The sequence below is a fragment of the Chenopodium album genome, chromosome 3 (genome assembly GCF_948465745.1).
Source record: "Chenopodium album chromosome 3, dcCheAlbu1.1, whole genome shotgun sequence".
NCBI classification, from domain to species: domain Eukaryota; kingdom Viridiplantae; phylum Streptophyta; class Magnoliopsida; order Caryophyllales; family Amaranthaceae; genus Chenopodium; species Chenopodium album.
Window position 1 is genome coordinate 62414530 of NC_137836.1, and position 25168 is coordinate 62439697.

The 25168-nt window shown below is 40.3% G+C and overlaps 2 protein-coding genes across 2 annotated transcripts; both read left to right on the top strand.

The window, feature by feature from the left end:
• Positions 1–1735: 1735 nt before the first annotated feature.
• On the top strand, positions 1736–4404 carry LOC145614498 (uncharacterized). The gene is made up of 2 exons (XM_081669555.1): positions 1736–2449; positions 3696–4404. The coding sequence occupies exons 1-2, from the start codon at positions 1936–1938 to the stop codon at positions 4238–4240; spliced, it is 1059 nt and encodes a 352-aa protein (XP_081525681.1). The 5' UTR covers positions 1736–1935; the 3' UTR covers positions 4241–4404.
• Positions 4405–9879: 5475 nt separating this feature from the next.
• On the top strand, positions 9880–11542 carry LOC145614507 (uncharacterized). The gene is made up of 5 exons (XM_081669566.1): positions 9880–10035; positions 10113–10436; positions 10514–10660; positions 10734–10844; positions 10924–11542. The coding sequence occupies exons 2-5, from the start codon at positions 10149–10151 to the stop codon at positions 11434–11436; spliced, it is 1059 nt and encodes a 352-aa protein (XP_081525692.1). The 5' UTR covers positions 9880–10035; positions 10113–10148; the 3' UTR covers positions 11437–11542.
• The last annotated feature ends 13626 nt before the right edge of the window (positions 11543–25168 follow it).

Genomic DNA, 25168 nt, shown 5'->3' on the forward strand with positions numbered 1-25168 from the left:
AATAATGTTCAATTGCGTATATAGATGGTCATACTCACGTGTATTAATTTTAACCGTGTCAGTTATCATGAAATAGTGGAAATATTATATGTTTCCAAGAGGTTGTCCTCTATAATTTTAGTACAATTTTGTAACAAAAATATCACTCGCCACTCATTGTAATTTTCTTTTAACAATAAGGCCTTGTTCTTTTGAGTTGTTGTGCTCTGCTCATCTTCTGAAATCTGCTTGGCTCTGCAGTGTGTGGAAGCCCTACTTTGCTCTATTGAAATCTTCTATGCTCTGCGGAAATTTACTGTGCTCTGCTCTGTCGTATTTGAAAATTAAAACTTTGGAGGAATTTAATTAGATCTAGCTCACACTCTCACATGGCCATATGGTATATTATATGATTATATTAGATTTCATTTACATTATTAAAGTTGAGACAAAGACTCTTTTTTATTGTTAGAAGGATGTAAGGGATATGAATATAAGATTTAATTATAGATTATATATAGTGGTGTCAAAAATTGACCCGATTTCGATGTGAACCAACCCATAAAACACTCGATTGTAATTTCGACTTGTATGTATACATCAATTTAGCACGATTCTAATTTTTAATAAACTCGCCCCATATAAATGAACCCGATTTAGACACTCCAATTGACACATATAAAATGTACTCCATAAGTCTTTTAGTTTGATGGGTTGTAATAAAGACATAAAGTACAATAAATAAATCATAAAACACAAGAAATGATGTGGACCAACCCATAAGTGTTGTTGCAAGTCTTGCAACAAAGAATATTTAGAGGAAGATGGAAGTGATTGGCTGTATGTAGGACATATTCAAAAGTTAAAAGTACAAAAGGACATTCAAAAAAGAATTTACAATTGTTAGATTGGTATCTTATTCTTAATACGGACAAATTTTTTAGGGAAATTGAAGTGGACTAAACATTCTAATAAGGACTAGAGTTTAAAACACTTATTACTAGTTCAAAAAAGATTTCTATTTAATTGCTATGCTTAATACGGACATATTTTTCTCTCCTTTGCTGAATTCATGGAAAAGTGCATTATTGTCTAATCGTCGTGATAATGCACTAATTATCTATTTGCAAGATGCTGTAGAGAACTATAGTGTTGTGCATCATCATTTTGCTTTTAGTTCCATGTCATGTTTTTTTAGATTAGATTAGATTGATCATTTGATATTAGCTTTATAATTATTATAATTACTACTTATTACAAATCGTGTACTATGAGAAGAAGTGTAAATTAAACACAATATCTATCATGAGAGGAAGTGTAAATTAACACAATATCTATAAATTGGATTCACTATATTATACTTCCTTCTCTTTTTATAATCGCAACATTAGGAATTTCATCACGCTTGTCAATGCATAATTTATAACTTGACTTGAATATCATAAGTTATATTGTTGTAAAAATTATAAAAAGTTGATATTATTGTGAAAGTGTATTGTAAGATGAATCTAATAAGATTCTACATGACTATAGTTTTTATAACATATAAATCACAAAAGACAATTAATTAAAGGAGTGTGTATGAACAGTATAAAATTCCAAATATTGCAATTATTAAAATGAAAGAAGTATCTAATGTATTGTACTAAAGATGAAAAATGTTATGTTCACCACTTTAAAATTAAGAGGGAACCAAAGTCTCTTTAGTTTAAAGAAGGTAAAGCTTATCAACTACTCAAATATATAACTAAAAAACCAGAAGCTAGCTTGTTTGTTAAAAAAGAAATTAAAGGTGATGAACAAAAGCTACATAACAATGCAAGTAGTAATAGTTAAGGAATTACGTATTATAAAATGTACGTGGACGTGAAACCATATTTAGAAAATAGCTAAAACACTCAAAAAAAATAAAAAGAGAGGCAAAAGTAGTAAGTTAAATTATTAGTGTTATTACTAATGGATAGTGTGCTTTACAATGCCGCAGCATTAGGTAATGTAAGCTTCCTAAATGATGCACGAAATAACGAACTAGAGAGTGGTACTGATGAGTATTTTCTGAAGCAAACCAAGCACAAAAATATCATCCTTCACTTAGCAATTCCACGAGAGCATTTCGAGTTTGTAGAAGAAGTGATTTTAAATGGCTTAATATCTAAACAAGCCATTGATGAGTTGATCAAGCAAGCGAACAAAGACGGAAACACCCCTGTCCATGTTGCCGCTGAGGTCGGCAACATGGACATGTTTAAGCTACTTCATGATTATGTATGTGGGCAGACTGTCCAAAAGGAAGGGAAGCCGGTGTTCATGATGCAGAATATAGAGGGCAACACACCATTACATGTTGCACTTATTCATGCCAATGTTGAGATTGCTAAATTGTTAGTAGAGACGCATCCTGACTTAGTCTATGTTACCAACACGTGTAAAGAGACGCCCCTTCACCTTGCAACTATGCACCAACCTATTGGTAAGTATGAACTTCCACTGTATTTTATTTTGAGGGGTCGTTTGGTAGAGATATTCATTTTATGGGAAAGAAAATTAACTGCCCCTATTCCCTTGCTTGGATGTTGTTTGTTAAGCATTTTTTTCCATTCCCTTTTACCCTCCCCATTCCCCCAGATTAAAGTACTCCAAATTGATTCTCCACCCCTAAGGTTGTCCATTCCATTTCCTTAGCCACCACTACACCATACCCACAATGCATCAAGCACGGAAGCACCACTCTCTTGCTATACCCTAACCCCACCAGGCCACCACCTATCCGCCTCATCACCTCCCGCCCCTCGCAGCCCCCAAACAAGCTAAGCTTCTCACACCCCCGCAAAACCCTAGAAACCTCTCCCTGAATAAAAATTTTGGTCACCCTTGCCCCCACCCTCGAGCTAAGGGTTTTGAAGGTGGGGGGAGGGGCTGCTAGGAGGCTAGGGGAGGGGTTTCTAGGATTTTACAGGGGGTGGGAGAAGGTTTTCTGGGGAGGGGAGGGCTTTTCGGAATAGGGGTGACGCATCATATTAAATATTAATTTATTAATTGTATATATTTTAAAAATCACACACGCATCGATTGCATAAAAGACTAAGTAAGTTGATATTTTGGAAAAATTTGTCTAGAAAGGACATCATATTTGTTCACTATTTTGTCTAGAAAGACGTTATATGTTTAAAGTGGTGGTATAAAAGGATCTTATAAGTTGATTTTGTTATTTAGGGGGACCTTGAGGTCATAATCCGGCAATAATATTATCTTTTTTTTCTCTGTTGTTGACCTCTTATGTGATCTTAAAAAGTAACCCTCTTTACTTTGTTTGATTTCCCTCAAATTCCCTTATTTTGATTTGTGCCATTTAGTGATTAGAAGAGAGAGAAGGAGGAATAGGAGGGAAATCGTGGAGAAAAAGAAAAGAGGGTCATTTTTATTGTCATGTGAGAGGTCAACGTCGGAGAAAAAAATCAATTATTGTCGGATTTCGACCTCAAGGTCCCCTTTAACAAAAAAGCAAACTTGGTCCTTTTAAACCACTTTAAACATATAAGATTCTTTCAGACAAAATAGTGAACATATATGTCCCTTCCAACCAACTTTTCCTAATATTTATATTAGGCCTATTTCAATCATTTCTTAAAAATTATTATCTATATTTCCATAAATGATGAAGTCAATCATTTTAGCCTTTGATTTGTATAATTTGTTGACATCTGCATGCTTTATAGATGTACCAATGAAGGACAAAAAAGCTGCAAGTTTAGCATATCTTGACATGATAAAAGTTTTGCTAGAGAAAGATAGTAGTATCGCATGCATGGGCGATACAACAGAATCAACTCCTCTTCATAGGGCAGCATCAATCACTTCAGCCTACAACATACAGATCATTAAGCTCATACTTTATCATTGCCCGCAGTCTGCAGAGTTGCGCGATGGTTCAAGAAAGACCATCTTGCATCTTTTGAAAACAATGCCGAACTACAAAGAAGGAAAAGACTTGTTGGGGATTACAGAAGTGTATGATCTCAGGAATCATCAGGACCAAGAAGGAAACACACCATTACATACGGCTGCAATAAACATGAACCTTAACTTGGTGCGAGTTCTAGTGGATTCCTCGGCTAGGCAAAGCATTAGAAACAAAGATGGAATATCTGCTGCGTCTTTGATTCACGAAAAATTTGAGGTAAGAACCATCTACGTTGCCAAAAATAATTCTTGTGCCTGGTATTTACATTTTTTTTTTTTTTTTTTTTTTTTTTTTTTGTAAATTTAATGCTTATATGTAGCCGGGTCTTGTATGTATTTTCCTTTTTGTAAATTTACATGCAATTTTATTTTTAATGGATTAGTATTCATGGCTACTTTAACAACCTTAGCTGTATAATAGGAAAACTTGACCTAGTCTTGCATGCACTTAAAAAAAATTAGTCTTTATATACAATCCTCAAATATATGTGAAATTTATTATATTACCAAATGTTGATTTTTTTTTTAATTCAAAAATATATTACCAAATCATCAATAACTATATACTAAAACTCTAAAAGACACACCAGCAATGACACATGTCAATTTCTGGTATGTTCTTAGTATTTTTTTAAAAAAATATTTAATAGAAATGATATATACCTTTTTCCAATTTTCACATTCAATTAACTAATTAATATGGAAAATAGAATAGCAAAATATAATCTTTGTAAATATTTTCAAAAAATACAATCTTCTACTATAAGTTTTTATGTAGCAAACATAATATCCGTTTCAAGGATACAATTGAGATAGACAAAAGTTAATGACTAAATACGAGATATAACAATATATGATTACTGATAAGTGTAGGCGTCGCTCGAAGTGCGCCTACGTAAAAAGCATGTTGTGAATATGCTTGGCACTCATAGGAAGTGAGAATTGACATTACGATTAGGGACAAATAAAGTAGGGAGCCGCCAACAAGTTTTTAAGGAACTTGTAAACCGTTCACGGATCATAAAAAGGCAACCACGATAAAGGGACAACGAAGGCAACGATTGACCCGTGAAGGTTACACCCCATTCATAATCCATGAGATTACTAACTCCATATGGTTCGGAACCACGAAAGGAGGATCGGGGATGATGGTACGAAGTGAGTCATGGAGTCACATTCGCCCGTATTGGCCTCTACTCGATTCTTATAGTGAAAAGCATTCCTGCGATCTCAAAGGCATACAAACAAAATGTTCAACTTGCTCCAAACTATTATTAAGCTAAATTGGTTGAATATGAATGCAACATATAATTCTAAAATATTGTGATCACTTGATTAAACAACAAGATTAAAAGGAACCTAAACCGGTTGTCCAAATTATCTTATTAGGCGTGATTTTCAATTACATATTCCCTTTAAACATGCAATATTGTGATCAATAAATATAATAGAATCAATGTAAACATAAAAAGAATCAATTTAATCATAATTCCAACAACATAAAAATCGTTAGAAAAACAATAATAATAAAAAGAGCATGATCCTTACTTTGAATCTGTTTGTTTGCAACTACAAAATAATAAAACGAATTAGTAACTTCAAGGAAATAATAAAACAACAATTAAATTAAATTAAATAAAAACAAGGTTAATTTTGGGGCCAAACCCTCAAACGATTCTACCTTTCACGCCTTGGTTTAAGGACAGAACCTCGAGTAAAATATGGACTCCTTTGAGTGCTTGAAGAAGGAATTTTGAAGTGAAAAGGGTAGGTTAGTGTTTAGGTTAAGAGCATAGAAGAGAGGAAAAATAAGAATAATAGAATTCTGGTTGCCCCGTTCATCAGAAATGAGGGGGTATTTATAGGGAAATGTGCTGAGGGAGCACACGGAACCCTAAAATGATAAAAAACCCTAAAAAAATATCCCGTGACACGGTCAGACCGTACCGTGACACGGTTAGACTGCACCGTCAGACGGTACAAGTTCCCGTGACACGGTCAGTCTTTGGAGTGTCGCGGGAAATTTTCAGAAAACGGAACGGAAAACGCGTTAAGGGTTTGCGCGGAAAGGACGCGGAGCTTCCCGTGTCACGGCAGACCTCCCGTGTCACGGGAAGTCCCACCGTCAGACGGGAAAAGTTCCCGTGACACGGTCAAGCCTGACCGTGACACGGTCAACTCCAGTCCACTTTTCCGTCTAAATTCATTTTTAACCTACTTTCTTTCGGCTTTTTGAGTGCCGATTGATAATTACGGGCTTTTTTCTGACTTTTAATATTCGGGCTAAAATAATAAATAATAAATAAAATTAAATAAAATATTTGGGCCAAAAATAATAATAAAATAAAAAGGTTTGGGCTTAAATTAAAACTATGCTTTTACCAAACACCAAGACTGATCCATGGACCTTTCAAAAATATGAATTTAATAAAATACGATTTTTTAAGCACTCTCGGGATTAAATACTAAACCCGACCAACAATGGCGGTGAAAGGTTATTTATCATCGGGCTTGGTTTTGGGGAGACATTTTTAGGTGTCTACAGAAGCCCCCACTTTGACTGAGTTTGTAGAAACGTCAGTTTCGAAAACGATAGTCAAAGTAGTCGATAGGGACGGAGAATGATTTAAGACGTTCTGCGATCCTAAATCAATCTGTATACGCCGATACCTGCAGAAAAATGTTAGTTCTACAGATAAAAGAGTAAAGGGATAGAATACATATCTGGCACCAGTGTGTCGGTGACAAACGAGTTTGGTATTTTCCTATACTTGAAGGAATCTACCGAGTGACATTGGTTGAAATGCTTTCCATGCTTGAGGAAAGCCGACTGAAGAGTTTGGTACCTTTCTAAGCCTGAAGAAAGCTACCGGATAATACTTTCCATGCCTGAGGAAAGTCGACAAACGAATTTGGTGTCATTCTATGCTTGAAGAATTCCACCGATAATGCCTTCCATACTTGAGGAAAGCCAACAAAGGAATTTTGTGGTTTTCTATACTTGAAGAAAAATCCACGGATGATGCTTTCCATGCCTGAGGAAAGCCGACTTGGCGGTTTTCTATACTTGAAGAAAAATCCACCGATAACGCTTTCCAAGCCTGAGGAAAGCCGACTTGGCGGTTTTCTATACTTGAAGAAAAATCCACCGATAACGCTTTCCAAGCCTGAGGAAAGCCGACTTGGCGGTTTTCTATACTTGAAGAAAAATCCACCGATAACGCTTTCCAAGCCTGAGGAAAGCCGACTTGGCGGTTTTCTATACTTGAAGAAAAATCCACCGATAACGCTTTCCAAGCCTGAGGAAAGCCGACTTGGCGGTTTTCTATACTTGAAGAAAAATCCACCGATAACGCTTTCCAAGCCTGAGGAAAGCCGACGAAAAAAATTGATAAGTATATGGTGGTTCGATTATCCCCGAACGTGGGTCGCAGATGATTCACAATTTTTAAGCCAATTATCCGACCATATTAAATGTTTAGAATGCCGAAAAATAGGCTTTGGCGCTTGCCAGAGATATCTGTTGGGATTTTCTGCGTAACCGTAGCGAAAAATCATCGCCCAATAAACTCGGAAAGTGAACCAAACTGGTCAAAAAAGCTAAGAATATTCCTTGACCAGGCTCAGATTTGCCGCGCCACGTCAGCAGGGTCCCGTGACACGGTCAGGGATTCCCGTCTGACGGGACTAGTATCCCGTGTCACGGGACACGTTCTTTTTTTTTACTTTTTTTTTTGCTGTTTGAATCAGTCAGCAACGGTTACTTTTGCTCCTTTTTGTCCTTTTCTGCCTTTAAATCCGCATGCTTGCTTTCACCATTTCACATTTCACATTTCACATTTCTTCTTCATACTTGTTTTCACACTTCACCATTTTTGCTACTTTCTTACTAAAAACTGCCGCGCCACGTCTGAGGTTAACCGCCGGCCGGTCAAAGCTCGCCGTGACACGGTAATTAGCAACCGTGACACGGTTGTTCTGATTTTCGTTTTATTATTTTTTTTATTTTCTTTTGTCGCGTTTTGCTGCTGCTGTTGTTTGCTGCTGTTGTTGCTGTGTCCGCCGGAACTGCCGCCTAAATTATCGGAGCTCCGTCGGCTTTGGAGCTCGCCGTGACACGGGACTGCTTCGCCGTGTCACGGTTGTTGTTGACCGTGTCGCGGCAGTCGTGCTGGTGGCCGGAAATTTGTTCTTGAATTTTGGAGTTCGATCTCACCAATTTGCTGTAATTCCTCGATCTTCTCCTTATTTTCGACTTTTTACACACATCCATGTAAGTCCCCTTTGATTTTTGCTTTGAATTTGCTTCATATTAACAATTTCATGACAAACCCTAAAAAAAATCAATTTGGGGTTTTTTTGATTTTGAAGCTTTATGTTGAAATTCTTGCCATGATTTTATTCGTATATGTGTACATATGTGTTTGTGAGAAATTCGAGATAAAAATTGCATGATTAGATGGAGAATTGAGCAAATCACCCATTTTTGGGTGCTACTTTGTGAGATAATGTCCATGCTTTGAAATGGTGAAAAAATAGTGATGAATCTTGTGAAATGATGTGTTGATGTATATGTACTATATTGTCATGGAGAACATAGTATCATGCGACTAGGAGCACTGTAGTATTAGTTTGTCATGGAGAAACTAAATACTATAATTTCTGCCAATTTTTAGCCTTGAGGTAAAAATTTAGCGTATAATTCAATGAACAATTAAATAACTCAGGAAATGATGCCGAGTATTTAGATTATTATTTTGCAATTTAAAATGTTTAGGAAATGATGCTAAACATTTAGATTTTGATAAAATTTAGCATGTAATTCAATAAACAACTAAATAGCTTAGGAAACGATGCTAAGTATTTAGATTTTATTATAAATATGCAATTTGAATTAAATGTTTAGGAAATGATGCTAAACATTTAGATTTTGACAATAGCATGCCTAGACGACGAGATTGCGACATTTCTACCCGCGGTCGGCGTCGGGCTTTTCGGGAGGACACTCCCACTGTCCCTGAGGGCGTGGACGACGACGTCTTGGAGTCCGAGCCTCGGACTTCTACGAGTAGGGGTAGGTGGGTTCCACCTCCCTGGACTCCAGACCAGTTGGTTTTCTGCCGTGAAAACCACGTTTCTCATCGTGCACTCTCCGGCATAGTCGATGGCACACTTCGCCAACATGGTTCCGGGGCCGGTGATTTGATCCCTCGACTTCACCAGATCATTACGGAGGATCCTGCTACGAGCGCCCTATGGGAGTCGTCTGGCTTGGTCGATTTCTATGCGGCGATTGTAGGGTTTCGCAGCCCCCGGGGTTGCGGCGCGACGGTTGTTCGTGCGTTGTTGGAGTATTTTTGGGATACTACCAACACGTTTCACTTCGCCTGGGGGGAGATGACGGTGACCCCTTTAGACTTCAGCATGATCAGCGGGCTGCGCTTTACCGACCAGGCAGTAGGCCAGATGTCTGATCTATCCTGGACATCGGCTGAGGTAGCTGATTTGTTAGGTCCGATCGTTCAGCACATCAGGACTCGTCCGGTGTCACGAGGTGGTCCTAGGAGTGGACGATCGGAGTCGGCTTCAGTTCTTGCTCGCGGCTTCGATATGGAGGACACAACGGCCGAGCAGCGGGTGCGGATCTTCATCTTGATCCTGATCTCTATGACCCTCTCTCCTGACAGGAGTTCACGCGTGCTCCTCTGTTACCTCCCTTCTTTGGCCAGGATTCCCGAGATAGGATCCTACAGCTGGGCCAGTCTTGGATACGCGGATCTTCTTCTATCTCTACGTCATGGCTGCCGTCAGCTGAATGACGAGTCCCCTGTCACTGTTTACGGCCTGTGGAGAGTCGTAGAGGTGATGATCTTTTCCCTTTCTTGTTCCATTTCGGCTTTTCGATTCGTATGCTGAATGTTATTTTTGTTGCAGTTATGGTTCTATGAGTACTTCCCAGGCTTGGCTCCTCGCCGGCGTCGGGGAGTGGTCCATGACTTCCCCGTCGGGGCCAGCTGGCGTGACCGAGGAGAGTCACGGGTGGAGTCTGTTCCGGCGCTTCGTGGGGTACTACGCCGAGGCACCTCTTCCGTTGGTGTAAGGATTAGCTTTGTTGCGTTTTTCCTTCTGATGTTGTTTCTGTCGTTTCACGCCTAACATTTTATGGTTTTCAGGTTCCCATTGATGTTCAGTATCGTCCTTGGGCCGGGATGACTGATCTGCCCGAGGCCCTACGTCTTTCAGTGTACCGTACCATTTTGGTTGGTACTGGGCGCTTCGTCTGGTATTTGGGGGAGCGAGTCGTCCGTCAGCATAGCGGCGATCGCTTTGTGGTGCCTTCTTCCCCGCCAGAGTCGATGCTAGACTCCCGCTTGATCAGAGGGTTGATCAACAGGGGAGAGCGCTACACTTTTCCGTGGCAGGAGCTTGTTCACATGGAGAGTGACTACGCGCGGGATTTGCTTCCCTCTCTGGCTCCTCCACCCCGTCTTCCCGAGGTATGATTTCGAGAATCTTCTTTACTAGTCTCTGTTTTAAATAGTCGAATAACTTGATTATTCGATCATATTTTCAGACGACCATTCACCCTGTGGGGAGGATTCAGATTCCTCCTCAGTCTGTCCGCTACCCTGGGCCGATTGGTATCACGGAGGACCATATTGCTGACGCGCCGGAGGGTTATAGACAGGCGCAGGAGTCAGTGCCTGAGGCTTTTGAGCCGGTGAGTTTTCTTCGACGTATTATCCATTCTTTTAATGTTGCTTATTACTGATTTTTCTTTGTTTTGTCCTCAGCCTAACCGCCCGGAGGTGATGGGAATTATGAAGCTGGTGGACGCGCTGAAGTATTGCATCATCAAGCTTCGGCGTGGTGCGAGTTGTCGGAGCTCTAGCGACGTCCTTGAGGTATCACTTATTACTTTTTCATTTCCACCATTTGTTTTGTTTTGCATCATTGACACCTTTTGATTTTGTGTTTTTTCAGGAGCGACAGAGGTCCCGCTCGCGCTCGAGGCCCAGAGGCTCGGACGAGGAGGAGCTTGGTCGTAGTAGACGATCTCCTGAGGCTCACCGACGTTCTCAACGAGAGCCGCGGACTACTCAGCCGTTCCAGGAGGCTCAGCAGGGGCAGTCTTCTCAGCGTCCGTCATTTTCACAGCCTCCAGTTCCTGAGTTTGGGTCTCCTTTGGATCCTGGTTCATTCTCGGCCCCATTATCCGGGGTTCCTCCACCACTGTCGGGCCTATTCTCAGTTCCGCTATATGGGACGATGCCTTCGCCGACGATTCCAGTATCTTTGGGCCAGTCTACTCCGCTTTCCGGCTGGACGGGTCCTGCTTTGAGCTTGACTACTACTGGGCCTGCGGGGACTAGTAGGGACGCTACTCCCCGTACTCGGATGGTCGAGGGACTCTTTGGTTCGTCGTTTCCATACACACAGGGAGGTCCACATGCACAGGGACAAGATGAGACTGATTCTGATTCTAGAGATTTTTGACCGAGGGTTTATGTGCATACTGTGATGACACTTGATACATTTATGTATTACGACTCTTTGTACATTATTTACGGTTTATATATCTACTATTGTGTGTGTTAGTGTGTGTTTGAGACTCTTTGTGTGTGATTGTGTACTTAGTGATGACACGATGAAAGAAGACATAAGTGGAGTAATGGAGGGTACCGACCTTCCCCAAAAGAAAAGGAATAAAATTACCTTCCCCAAAAGAAAAGAAAAGAAAAGAAATGATGATGAAAAAAAGGAAACCATCGTAAAATAAAGATAAAAATAATAAAAAGCATCGTAAAATAAAGATAAAAATTAAAAAAAAAGGTGAGAATTTTATTAGGAATAGAACTCTCAGAAAAGACTGAAAAAACAAACGTTAAAGATAAGAAAATACAAGAAAATCCGGATAGATACGGAAAAGATGAAACAAAAGCAGGCGCGTAAGGTGCCGTGACACGGCACTGTTCACCGTGTCACGGCAAATCCTGCCGTGTCACGGCAAAGGTTCTCGTGACACGGTGAAATTTCCCGTGTCACGGGAAGCTTATTATTCAGCGGATTGTTTCACGCGTGCGAAAAGATAAATTCTGGGCAGTTTCGAGCGCTTTTGCTATAAAATAAGACCAGGTTATTCATGATATGCATAATTACGAGACACAAAATAATTTAGAATTTCATATTTCAATAATCATGTCTCAGAATTTTGATAATACATTGCGCGACTGGTCTTATTCTTTGACCAATGCTGAAAAAAGAGAGTTAGAATTGTTTCATGTCAGGGGTTTGCTAGCCCTGCGACATGTAGCTATTGAACATGATTTTCTTAGGGCAGCATTAGATTATTGGAGTCCAGAAACGCACTGTTTCAAATTTGATTATGATGAAATCTGTCCTCTGCCGGAGGAATTTGGCGCAATTTTTGGATTTCCTGCTAGGAATCTTATAGCCATGCCTACCTTACGTGAATACTATTACCAAGACTTTGAACGCCATCTGAATCTAACAGATCCATATTTAAATAGAATTGTGTGTGGTAATGAAGTAGACATAGAAAAACTTGCGAACTTATATTTTAATCGCCCTGTCTCTGAGTCTTATCATGTGTATCGTAGAAGGGCATATATTTTTTGCATGTTTAGCAAGCTACTTTTTGCAAACGGTAGGGTAGGACATGCTTGTCTAGCGTCTGTGCTTGAGCATGTGGAATCTGGAAGATCTCCTATGCCGACGTGCCTTGGAGAAACATTTCGTGGTTTAGACGAGGCAAAATCTGATCGGAAAGCCATCAGGAAGGGCTCTCTGGTACTATTACAGGTAAGAATATGCTCTGAATAGCCCCCGTGACACAAAACAGTCACCGTGTCACGGTCAGGTTCTGCCGTGACACGGTCAAAACTGTCGTGTCACGGGAATCTGCATTTTTTTTTTTTTTTTTTTTTTTTTTTTTTTTTTTTTTGCGATTAATGGTCTTTTTGTTTTCTTGTTTTGCAGATTTGGTTGATGGAGCGTTTGGAATTATTTGAAGCCCCCGATGACATTGAAAAATATGGCCCTAACGACTTAGTCCGTAGGAAGAAGAATTATTCTGCGAACATGTCGTATGAAGATTGGAAAAATTTCTTTGCAAAGAGAGAAGTTTCCATTCGTTGGGTGGTGCCTTGGTGGAGGCTTACTAGAATGGTTGGCACGAATGAAACACCATATTGCCGTGTTCCTAGTATCTCCAAATTGACCTTTTACTGTCCCTCTCGACTGATGCGGCAATATGGACTTGAGCAAGTAATTCCACGCTATAACGATAGTCCTCGTGAAGTATCGTTGCATGAAAGTAACGTTCACAAGTACGAGACTTATTGGATTGGAAGACCTTTGTGGACCGTTTCTGCAAGTGACCAAGCTCCTCCTCCCTTATCCAGTGCATACAAGGCATGGTTGAACCCTAGAAGCAAGAGGGAACGATTCGGATCACGCAAGTCTGATGTGAAGGGTCGTCTTGGAGATAAGAAAGCTCCTCTTAAAGATCGCCTAGGTCCGAGAACACAAGGAATTGAGTTTAAGACTCCTAAGATGCCAAGGAAGAAGACCTATGTGAAAGGAAAGGGTAAAGAAAAGATGGTGTATAGGGAGAAACAACCAAAAAAGTTCAAGAAAGGTGAAAGGGGCGAAAGCTCGACTAGGGGTGTGACGGTTCGGGCTACAAAAGACACACTAATGGTGAGGGCCGACCTAATTGAGCAAGAGGAGGATGTTCCTAAAGAGAAGAGAGATTAGATCAATAGTGCTTTGCATTTTATTATTTAATTTTTATTTAAAATAAGGCGTATGATGCCAATATTGTAGTCGTATTTATTTTAATAATAATAGCGCATTTATTTCTTAAATAAAAATTACAATGACTTTTATATATTATCCGAGTCAAGGAGTCGGACACAATGGAAGAACAAAGCTAGTACCGGAAATTCGCAACGAATGCGCCAACGGGAAACTAAAAAAAACTGCCGTGTCACGGTCAAAAGGTCCCGTGACACGGTTGAAGTTCCCGCGTCACGGCAAAACCCTTTTTTTTTTTTTTTTTTTTTTTTCAGATTTTGCCGTGACACGGGATTTTTTTCCGTCAGACGGGAATTCTTCCCGTGTCGCGGCATATGTACCCCTTTTTTTTTTTTTAGCTTTTGCCGTGACACGATGTTGAACCGGGCACATATTAAATCAATGGAGGGAGTATTTTTTTTATTTTAGTGTGGCCGGGCCCCCTTGAGGGGTTGCCTACGTATCCTAAAAAGGAATCAGGCCAGACGTAGCTCTATTGGGTCATGAACCCATGCGACTAGGCGTAGAACTTTTTGAGTTGATCCAAGTTGGTTAAATTATGGAAGCCGTTACCGTCCATGTCTACTAATTGTGCCGCTCCGCCGGACAGAATGGCTTTAACAATGTACGGTCCTGACCAGTTTGGTCTGAATTTTCCTCTTGGATCTAACACATTTTTGCGGAGGGCCTTAAGCACTAGGTCACCCTCCTTGATGTTCCTGGTCTTGACTTTTTTATTAAAATGTCGTGCCATACGCTGTTGGTAGGTTTGGACATGATGCAAAGCTGCCAAGCGTTTTTCATCAAGCAAGACCAGTTCGTCGTATCTTGCTCTAATCCAGTCGACTTCATCTAGTTGGCTTTCCAATGCAATTCGGAGAGAAGGTATCTCGAGCTCGATTGGTTGTACCGCTTCGACGCCATAGACCAAGGAAAAGGGGGTAGCCCCTGTCGATGTACGGACGGAGGTTCGATAACCCCAAAGGGCGAAATGTAGCTTACTTGGCCAATCTTTATAATTTTCCGTCATCTTTTCGATGATGGTTTTCACGTTTTTGTTGGCCGATTCGACTGCTCCGTTTGTTTGTGGTCTGTAAGGTGATGATCGATGATGTTTGATGTGATATTTCTGCAACAATTCCGCGCATTCGGCTTGGAAATGTGTTCCATTGTCACTGATCATCTCATGTGGTACTCCATAGCGGCATATGATATTTTTCTCAATGAATTGAGCTACATGTTTTGCCGTCAGCTTGGCATATGAGGCTGCCTCAACCCATTTGGTGAAGTAATCGATTGCTACGAGAATGAATTCATGCCCCCCTTGTCCTGGTGGTGTGATTTTTCCAATGATGTCGATGCCCCAAGTGGAGAAAGGCCATGGAGAAGTATACGTGTAGAGAAGTGAAGGTGGAACATGCTGTAAGTTTGCATAGATTTGGCACTTCATACATTTCTTGACGTACTCGTGACAATCTCGCTCCATAGTAGTCCAATAGTAACCTTGTCGTTGAATCTTTTGGACTAACATCTTTGCATTCATGTGAGTTCCACATATACCAGCATGAAGGTTTTCCATGGTTTTATGTGCTTCTTTTTTAGTTACACATAAGAGATTCCTTCCTGTTGCGGTTCTCTTATGGAGTTCTCCCCTGATGAGCACATACTGTGAGGCCAGGAGCCTCAAAGCACGGCGTGCCCTTTTATCGGTATTAGGAGGATACTCTGCTCTTTTCACATAATTGAGGATGTCTATGTACCATGGTTCTTCATCTTCTTCTTGTTCATCATCAAGTGCATGAACATAAGCTGGTTCATATCTTCTCTCTATGGTAAGTGGCATTCTGATCGTGTCAGCTGGAATTCGCACCATTGATGCTAACTTAGCTAGTGCGTCGGCGAACTGGTTTTCTTCTCTTGGCAAATACGTATATTCCACTTCATCTAGTTGCTCCGTGAGAGTTTCCAGATGAGCTTGATACGTAGCGAGACTTTCACTCCTCACTTTCCATCTCTTAGAGATTTGGTTAATGATTAGTGAGGAGTCACCATAGATTCTGAGTTTCTTGATTCCCAAGGCGACAGCTGTTTCTAATCCCAAAATGCATGCTTCATATTCTGCGGCATTATTGGTGACATCAAAGTCGAGCTTCATGGAAATTGGGATGTGTTCTTCATTGGGCGATACAAGCAAGACTCCCACACCACATCCCTTTTGGTTTGAAGCTCCATCGAAATAGAGCGTCCAACTATCGTCTTCGGTCATGAGTAGATCTTCGTCAGGGAAATCGTACTCATCTTCTTCTTTTTCAGCTTCTTCTAGCGGAAAATCTGCTAAGAAGTCAGAAACTGCAGAACCTTTGATGGCCTTTTGTGGCATGAATCTCAAGTCAAATTGAGCTAGATTGACTATCCACCTTGATAATCTGCCGTTGAGTGTTGCTTTCTCGAACAGATATTTGAGAGGATCCATCTTAGATACGACATGCACTGTATGAGTGAGCATGTAATGTCTCAGTTTTTGTGCGGCCCATACAAGGGCGAGACACAATTTCTCGAGTGGCGTGTATCGCGTCTCATATCCTTGGAGTTTCTTGCTCAGGTAATAGATTGCATTCTCCTTGCTTTCGATCTCTTGTGCTAGCATCGCCCCCATCGTTTCTCTTGTGACCGTAAGGTAGAGTCGAAGAGGAAAGTCAGGTATTGCCGGCGCTAGCACGGGTGGGTTTGCCAAATACTCTTTGATTTTGTCGAAAGCCTTTTGGCAGTCATTATCCCATGTGACTGGGACATTCTTCTTAAGCTTCTTGAATATAGGTTCGCATATCGCTGTGAGCTTTGATATGAACCTACTTATGTACTGCAACCTTCCAATGAAGCCTCGAATCTCCTTCTCATTTTTGGGCGGTGGCATGGCCATGATCGCTTTTACTTTTGAAGGATCTATTTCAATCCCTCGCGAACTGATCACATATCCAAGTAATTTGCCTGATGTGACTCCGAATGCACATTTTGCTGGATTTAATCTCATGTTGTACTTACGGAGTCTTGCAAAAAATTTGCGAAGTGCGACAATATGACCTGGGCGATCTTTAGACTTGACAATCATATCGTCGACATAGACCTCCACCTCTTTATGCATCATATCATGTAAGAGTGCTGTAGCCGCTCTTTGGTAGGTGGCACCCGCGTTTTTCAACCCGAATGGCATTACCGTATAGCAATATGTACCCCACTGCGTGATGAATGTGGTCTTCTCCATGTCTTCTTCGGCCATCAGTACTTGATTATATCCGGCGTAACCATCCATGAATGACAGGAGTGCATGATTTGCTGTATTATCGACCAGAATGTCAATATGAGGTAGAGGGAACCCATCTTTTGGGCTTGCTTTATTGAGATCCCTGTAATCAACACACATTCTGACTCTTCCGTCCTTCTTTGGGACTGGGACCACATTTGCTATCCATTCCGGATACTTGGATACTCTGATGAAACCTGCGGCCAATTGCTTCCTGATTTCTTCTTTGATTTTGAGAGCCACATCTGGTTTCATTCGGCGCAGCTTTTGTTTGACCGGCTTCATACCTGGAATGAGTGGTATCGTATGCTGAGCTATATCCCTGTCAATTCCTGGCATATCTTGGTATGACCAAGAAAATACATCAACAAATTCACTAAGCAAGTTAATTAGCTCTTTGCGTTCATCTTGACTTAGTGTTAATCCAATTTTTACTTCTTTAATAGTCGTATTATTGGAAATATTAACTGTTTCTGTATCTTCAATAATTGCTGTTTTATTTTCGTGTTCTTCCATTGCTTTTATTATTTCTTTGTCATTTTTATCATTAGCAAAGCAATATTGATCAGGGCTAGGGAAATGGCACACATCGTAAGCAAAGGTATTCGTTTTATTGAATTCACTGGCTAAAACATCAAGAGAGGCAAGGTCAGCTGTGACCTCACCAGAATTATTAGGACTAGAAAGATAAGGCTCAACAAGAGACTCAGGGCTGAACTCTATAGCAGCAAGAGGGTCGGCCTCAAACTCTAAGGACTCATCTACAGACTTAGACTCAGACTCGGACTCGGACCCAGATGATTCAGACTCATCAAACATAGGACCCTCGCCAGCGGTTATTTCCAACTTCTCTCCACTTGGCGTAGTGATCCTCAATGTCTTGCGCCATCCCCTTGAAATGTTGTCAGCTTGGACGATTAACTCGGAGGGATCAAACTCCTTGTTTGCTATGACCGCTTGAACGAGCTCAGAGCTATCATTGCAGACCGGCTTGGATTCATTTTTCTCCATTCCAAAAAGAAGATTAATTCCCAGATCATCAGAGTTCAGGTTGGCTGACTTCTCGACTGTGGAGAGTTCTTCATCGAGGAAGTCACAATCAAGGAATACTTCGAATCCCGGTTCACGGATCCCATCATGGACAAATGGCTCGGGGAATTCATAGCATGGGAAGTCTTCCCCTTCTTTGATGTACTGGCCGTTGAGAGTGAACGGATATGGATCCATGGCCATTTCTGTCTTCGTGATTCGAGCATTGTTGCGAGCCTTCAATTTCAAGGCGGCCCGTTTCAAGTCTTCCTTTGTTGGTTCGAATCCTAAGCCGAAAGTGTCTTTCTTGATTGCACCAGGATGGCCCCAAGATTTAGCCATTTTCTTCTTGAGCCCAAGGGTCATTCCAGGAAAGTGACCTTGTTTCTTCAGAATGGCGTTGATACTAGTGTTTGAATAAGGATCGAAGTCGAGATGACACTTTTCCTCTTCTTCGATCGCAAGAACATCATCTAAAGAAAAACCCCATAGGTCTTCATCTTCCTCGTCGTGTTCAACATGGACGATAGGGGTATCAATGACTTGAATGCGCATAGGAGAAGCATCGATAGTAATCGGAATCCCTCCCATTATGGCTTTCACTTTCTGGTGGAGCGACGACGGAATCGCCTTTAGCTCATGAAGCCAAGGGCGTCCTAACAGCAGATTGAAAGAGGCCTTGATATCCACCACCTGAAACTTGGTGCGATGCTCAACGGTCCCAGTGGTTATATTCAGTATGATAGTACCCACGGCTTGACGGCGAGTATTATCGTAAGCGCGAATCCCCTGAGTGGAAGGAGTCAACTCTTCATTCTTTATACCCAACTTCTTTGCAGTACGGAGTGGGCACACATTGATTGCAGAGCCATTATCAACCAGGCTCATAGGAACATTCATCTGCCTACACACCACAGTGAGGTGTAAGGCCTTATTATGTTGATCCCCTTCCGGGGGTAGATCCTTATCAGAAAAGGAAATCAGATTGCTGGTACTCGGCAGCTCAGTAGTGAGGAAGTTGACCAGTCCTTGGGGAGTCATGTCGTCATCGACTCCTATTTTCACCAGAGCATTCATTACAGCCTTTCGATGCTCGTGGGAAGTGGCCAAAAGCTTCCATACATTCATCTCCACCTTGGTCTTTTGTAGCTGTTTGACCACATCACTATTCACAGGGTCGATGGAATCAACTATCGGATTTGATTGTGGTGGTGGTGGAGGTGGGTTAGGTTGTTGCAACCGTCCACTTCTAGTGAGAACCTTGACCTCAAGGTCCCCCCAAACATCTTCACTGGTGCCGAGAGACGAACAGGCTATATCTTTGAGATAGATATCTTCATCATCGCTATCCCAAATCCCATTTACTTCTTCAGTGCTTGAGATAAATACAACTTCTGGCAGAGGTTCATTCACAGGTTGAATGAGTATCGACGGATCAAAGGAGACTTCATCTCCTATGATAGCCAGAGCATCAGAAAGAGGACCTGTTTGAATGTTAGGCTTCTTGCCCCCCGGAGGGACAGGAAGTTGGTTAGCATCTATTAGGTCTTGGATTGCGTCTTTTAGCCTCCAACACTTCTCAGTATTATGACCCTTGCCTTGATGATACTTGCAATAAGCATTGGGGTCATAATTAGCGGTCCTATTCTCAGGTCGAGGTTCTGGGAAAGGTCCAATTGGCATAATCAATCCCTTACTATGAGGACGGTCATAAGCAGCATCATAAGTCATTCCCAAAGGCGTATAAATCCTCCTTTGCCTTTGGAATTTTTGAGGAGGAGCATTAAGGGCCAGCACATCACTAATGTCGATGTTGTTGGTAGCATTATTGGGCTTAGAAGACGAAGAAGAAGGAGTGTCGTTCTTCTTGTTTTTCCAAGTGCTGCTGTTATTGTTGTTACCAACAGACTTCATCAGTTCATCTTCGATATTGATTCCAATATCGTATACAGCTTCAAAGGTACTTAAAGGCAGAAACTTCAAGTGTTGCTTGTATTTATGCGTCAGATTGGAAATGAACAAGCGAACCATTTCCTTCTCCTTGGGAGGGTCTACCAGGAGTGCAGCTGTTTCTCTCCACCTACTTAGGTAAGTAGTGAAGCCTTCATTCTCTTTCTGTTTGAGAATGGAGAGTTCACGTTCAGAAGTCTTGGCCTGAATGTTGCACTTGTATCGGTTCATAAAGCTTTCAGCAACATCTTCCCAGGTCGCAACATGCTTGGATTCTAGGGAATAAAACCACTGTTGACAGGCATGCTCTAAGGAAAGAGGAAACACCGTAGGGAAGAGTGTCACATCTACTCCCTTAAGAGCCATAGTTGCAGAAAAAGCCTTCAAATGGAACAACGGGTTATCAGTAGGCTTGAACTTTGGAATATCAGCAGTGGAAAATTTTTCAGGGAGTTTCTCTCTTATGGACGAGGAAGTGACAGGCTGTTCCACATAAGTGAACTCTTCTGAAATCTTACTCATCTGTTCCTTGATCTTGTCCATCGCAGCAACAGTAACACTGTTTTGCTTGTCTTGCTCTACAGTGCTGACTCTAGTAGTGAGTGTCTGCATCATGTCAGACAACCTTTCGATTGTCCTGTTGAGGTTCTCGATGTCTTCCTTAGTGGCCATTGGTTGAAAGTAGACTGGAGACGGATCTTGTGGAGATGACTGAGGTGGTTTCCTTGTACGCCTCTTTGGTACAAGAGGTTGTTGAGGTATGGACTCGAACCGTAACAATCTACCCTTGCTTCTTGCCCAAGTGCTGTGACACCGAAACAAACACACCTTTAATGACCAAACTTGACCTTAACCTATCCGGATTAAAAAAAAAAAAAAAAAAATTTATCGAAGCTCTACTTATTAAAAAAAAAAAAAGGAAACATGGGAGGATACCATCCGACTTACTCCGAAAAAAAAAAAAAACGACACAAAAAAAAACGAGACTTCCCTAAAATACGGTCAAAGTGATGTATGACTAAAAAGAAAAGTGTGTGGACATAACATGTAAGTGATTAGGTGAGTTTATAGACACGTGTTTTGACCGTATAACTAGACACGACTCGATACTGGACACAAAAATCGAGAAAAAGACTGACGGGACACTTTCCTGGGCACCGTGTCACGGTACAGACTGGCGTGACACGGTTAAGGCTTACCGTCAGACGGTAGCCTTTACCGTGTCACGGCACTGTTCACCGTGACACGGCAGAAAATGCCGTGACACGGTGTGCAGTTCCAGGTCAGTTTTGTGATTTTTTTTTAGACTTTAATCGATTTTAAGTCCGTACTAATTACTATGTGAGAAAAAACCCTCGGTCATGGGTCAAACAAAAAAGCAAACACATTAGGGTTAGCACCGAACAAACACATAGCATGTAGGCACGATGATGTAAAAAAAGTTCGCAACCTAAAGTCAAGGTCTATGTTCAACTATTGGTCAAGCTTTGGGTGTCAAAAGGGTACCATGGTTAAGAGTTTGGACGCGTTAGCAAGGCAGCCTCCCTTGAGGGTGTATGCCAACGGGCGGCTCCGCGAGTTCGTGATGAAATCGAACTCGACTCCATGGTTTGGGTGGATTTAATAACTCGGATGAACCCTTATTGCCATGAGCGTTTTTGGGTTGATAGAGCTTAAATTCCCCGGGGCTAAGACGCATGTAGAACACATACGTTTTTTCAGAAAAATCGAAGGAAGTCGACTGTGGAAAAAGAAAATAGGTCACCGGACAGATTTTAGGACTGCCGTGACACGGCAGAAATTCCCGTGTCACGGTACAGTCTACCGTCAGACGGTACACTGTACCGTGACACGGCAGACTCTGCCGTGACACGGCAGTCAGAAAATCTGACTGGTGCCCTGTTTGCTTTTGCGCGCAACCGAGTTATCCAATTTTTCCTACGGGACAGACCTGAATGTAACATTAAAACGTCTATGCAGATGCAAAAAATGCCAAATTAATCACAGGAATATTTTTTCAAGAATCTTTCAAGTCTCATCCACTCATCTTAATTAAATACCGATCACTCAAATCGATAAATAATTAAGAATCCTCCCCAGTGGAGTCGCCAAATTGTAGGCGTCGCTCGAAGTGCGCCTACGTAAAAAGCATGTTGTGAATATGCTTGGCACTCATAGGAAGTGGGAATTGACATTACGATTAGGGACAAATAAAGTAGGGAGCCGCCAACAAGTTTTTAAGGAACTTGTAAACCGTTCACGGATCATAAAAAGGCAACCACGATAAAGGGACAACGAAGGCAACGATTGACCCGTGAAGGTTACACCCCATTCATAATCCATGAGATTACTAACTCCATATGGTTCGGAACCACGAAAGGAGGATCGGGGATGATGGTACGAAGTGAGTCATGGAGTCACATTCGCCCGTATTGGCCTCTACTCGATTCTTATAGTGAAAAGCATTCCTGCGATCTCAAAGGCATACAAACAAAATGTTCAACTTGCTCCAAACTATTATTAAGCTAAATTGGTTGAATATGAATGCAACATATAATTCTAAAATATTGTGATCACTTGATTAAACAACAAGATTAAAAGGAACCTAAACCGGTTGTCCAAATTATCTTATTAGGCGTGATTTTCAATTACATATTCCCTTTAAACATGCAATATTGTGATCAATAAATATAATAGAATCAATGTAAACATAAAAAGAATCAATTTAATCATAATTCCAACAACATAAAAATCGTTAGAAAAACAATAATAATAAAAAGAGCATGATCCTTACTTTGAATCTGTTTGTTTGCAACTACAAAATAATAAAACGAATTAGTAACTTCAAGGAAATAATAAAACAACAATTAAATTAAATTAAATAAAAACAAGGTTAATTTTGGGGCCAAACCCTCAAACGATTCTACCTTTCACGCCTTGGTTTAAGGACAGAACCTCGAGTAAAATATGGACTCCTTTGAGTGCTTGAAGAAGGAATTTTGAAGTGAAAAGGGTAGGTTAGTGTTTAGGTTAAGAGCATAGAAGAGAGGAAAAATAAGAATAATAGAATTCTGGTTGCCCCGTTCATCAGAAATGAGGGGGTATTTATAGGGAAATGTGCTGAGGGAGCACACGGAACCCTAAAATGATAAAAAACCCTAAAAAAATATCCCGTGACACGGTCAGACCGTACCGTGACACGGTTAGACTGCACCGTCAGACGGTACAAGTTCCCGTGACACGGTCAGTCTTTGGAGTGTCGCGGGAAATTTTCAGAAAACGGAACGGAAAACGCGTTAAGGGTTTGCGCGGAAAGGACGCGGAGCTTCCCGTGTCACGGCAGACCTCCCGTGTCACGGGAAGTCCCACCGTCAGACGGGAAGAGTTCCCGTGACACGGTCAAGCCTGACCGTGACACGGTCAACTCCAGTCCACTTTTCCGTCTAAATTCATTTTTAACCTACTTTCTTTCGGCTTTTTGAGTGCCGATTGATAATTACGGGCTTTTTTCTGACTTTTAATATTCGGGCTAAAATAATAAATAATAAATAAAATTAAATAAAATATTTGGGCCAAAAATAATAATAAAATAAAAAGGTTTGGGCTTAATTTAAAACTATGCTTTTACCAAACACCAAGACTGATCCATGGACCTTTCAAAAATATGAATTTAATAAAATACGATTTTTTAAGCACTCTCGGGATTAAATACTAAACCCGACCAACAATGGCGGTGAAAGGTTATTTATCATCGGGCTTGGTTTTGGGGAGACATTTTTAGGTGTCTACAATAAGTATATACGTACATAATTTTTTTTGTCAATAACCGTGCATGGCACGGGACCTAACCTAGTGTTGATTAAAAATTTACTCCTTCCTTTATTATTTATTTATTTATTTATTTATTTTAAAGTATGATTTTATGTCAACTTTAATTTGGGGTCATTCAAATTGATTGGTACTAGTTAATCTAGTGGGAGCAAAGTTGGAATTTTTGTTCATTACAACTTTTTATTTCATTTTTTGCATTATTAATTAGGGAAGACTATTCAATGGTTACAATAAATATATAGCCATTGTAATTGTTTTCAATCTAAGCCATTAAAATGTTAAGAATATATCTTGTTCATCTATCTGTTGACTATTTAAAAAAAAAATGTTTTATTATAAAAAGAACAGCTTGTTTTTAATAAAAAAAATAAAAGGAAAATTTGCAAATTACAGCCATTTAAAGTTTGTATTTTGCAAATTGCAGTCATTTAAATTTTTTTTTGCAAATTGCAGCCCAAAAGTTCGTATAAATTGTAAATTGCAGCCCGATTCTATTTTTTCATCGGTTTACATGTTGAAAAATCTTTGGTTAAGGTTTTAGGGGTCATTTTAGTCCATAAGGGCCCAAATTGAGCTCGAAATTAGCAAAAAAATAACAAAAGTGTCTCATATTTACAGTTTCCCACAAATCGATACATTTTTGTTACGCAAAACGAGATACTTGCGTTATTTTTTTGCTAATTCCGAGCTTAATTCGGACTCATAAGTACTAAAATGGCTCCTAAAACCTTAATCGAAGATTTTTCAACTAGTAAACCAATGAAAAAGTTAAATCGGGCTGCAATTTACAATTTATATGAACTTTTGGGCTGCAATTTGCAAATTTTTTTATAAATAGCTGCAATTTGCAAAATATGAACTTTAAATGACTGCAATTTGCAAATTTTCCAAAATAAAAATCTGTTTTTTTGTCGCCAATTACAAGTAGTTTCGCTTTCACTACAAAGCAAATCTCTCAATCTCCTTAATTGTATAGCAGCAAATTTTATTTATTTATTTATTTATTTATTTTGAAGACATATAGCAGCAAATTACCATTGTTAAATTGGTATTATCATCAAGAATCAAATTATTAGCTTTTTTATCCTATACTTTGTATCATTCTTCCCACTAAAGTATAACCCAACACTAATGTTATACGAAATTCATTCTACGTACGGAAGTCGAATTTCGGAATTGAACGGGGTTCGAAAATAAACTTTAAGGCTTTCTTTTAGAAGTAATCGATCAATTTTTATCTGTTTATCACTAACTTTATTTCAAATAAAACTAAATTTTATTTTTTTTGTTCTAAAACTA

Coding starts and splice junctions, on each gene's coding strand:
- LOC145614507 (XM_081669566.1), top strand. CDS start 10,149: ATGACTGATCTGCCCGAGGCCCTACGTCTTTCAGTGTACCGTACCATT. Junction 10,437..10,513: donor CTCCACCCCGTCTTCCCGAG/GTATGATTTCGA, acceptor TCATATTTTCAG/ACGACCATTCACCCTGTGGG. Junction 10,845..10,923: donor GCTCTAGCGACGTCCTTGAG/GTATCACTTATT, acceptor GTGTTTTTTCAG/GAGCGACAGAGGTCCCGCTC.
- LOC145614498 (XM_081669555.1), top strand. CDS start 1,936: ATGGATAGTGTGCTTTACAATGCCGCAGCATTAGGTAATGTAAGCTTC. Junction 2,450..3,695: donor AACTATGCACCAACCTATTG/GTAAGTATGAAC, acceptor CATGCTTTATAG/ATGTACCAATGAAGGACAAA.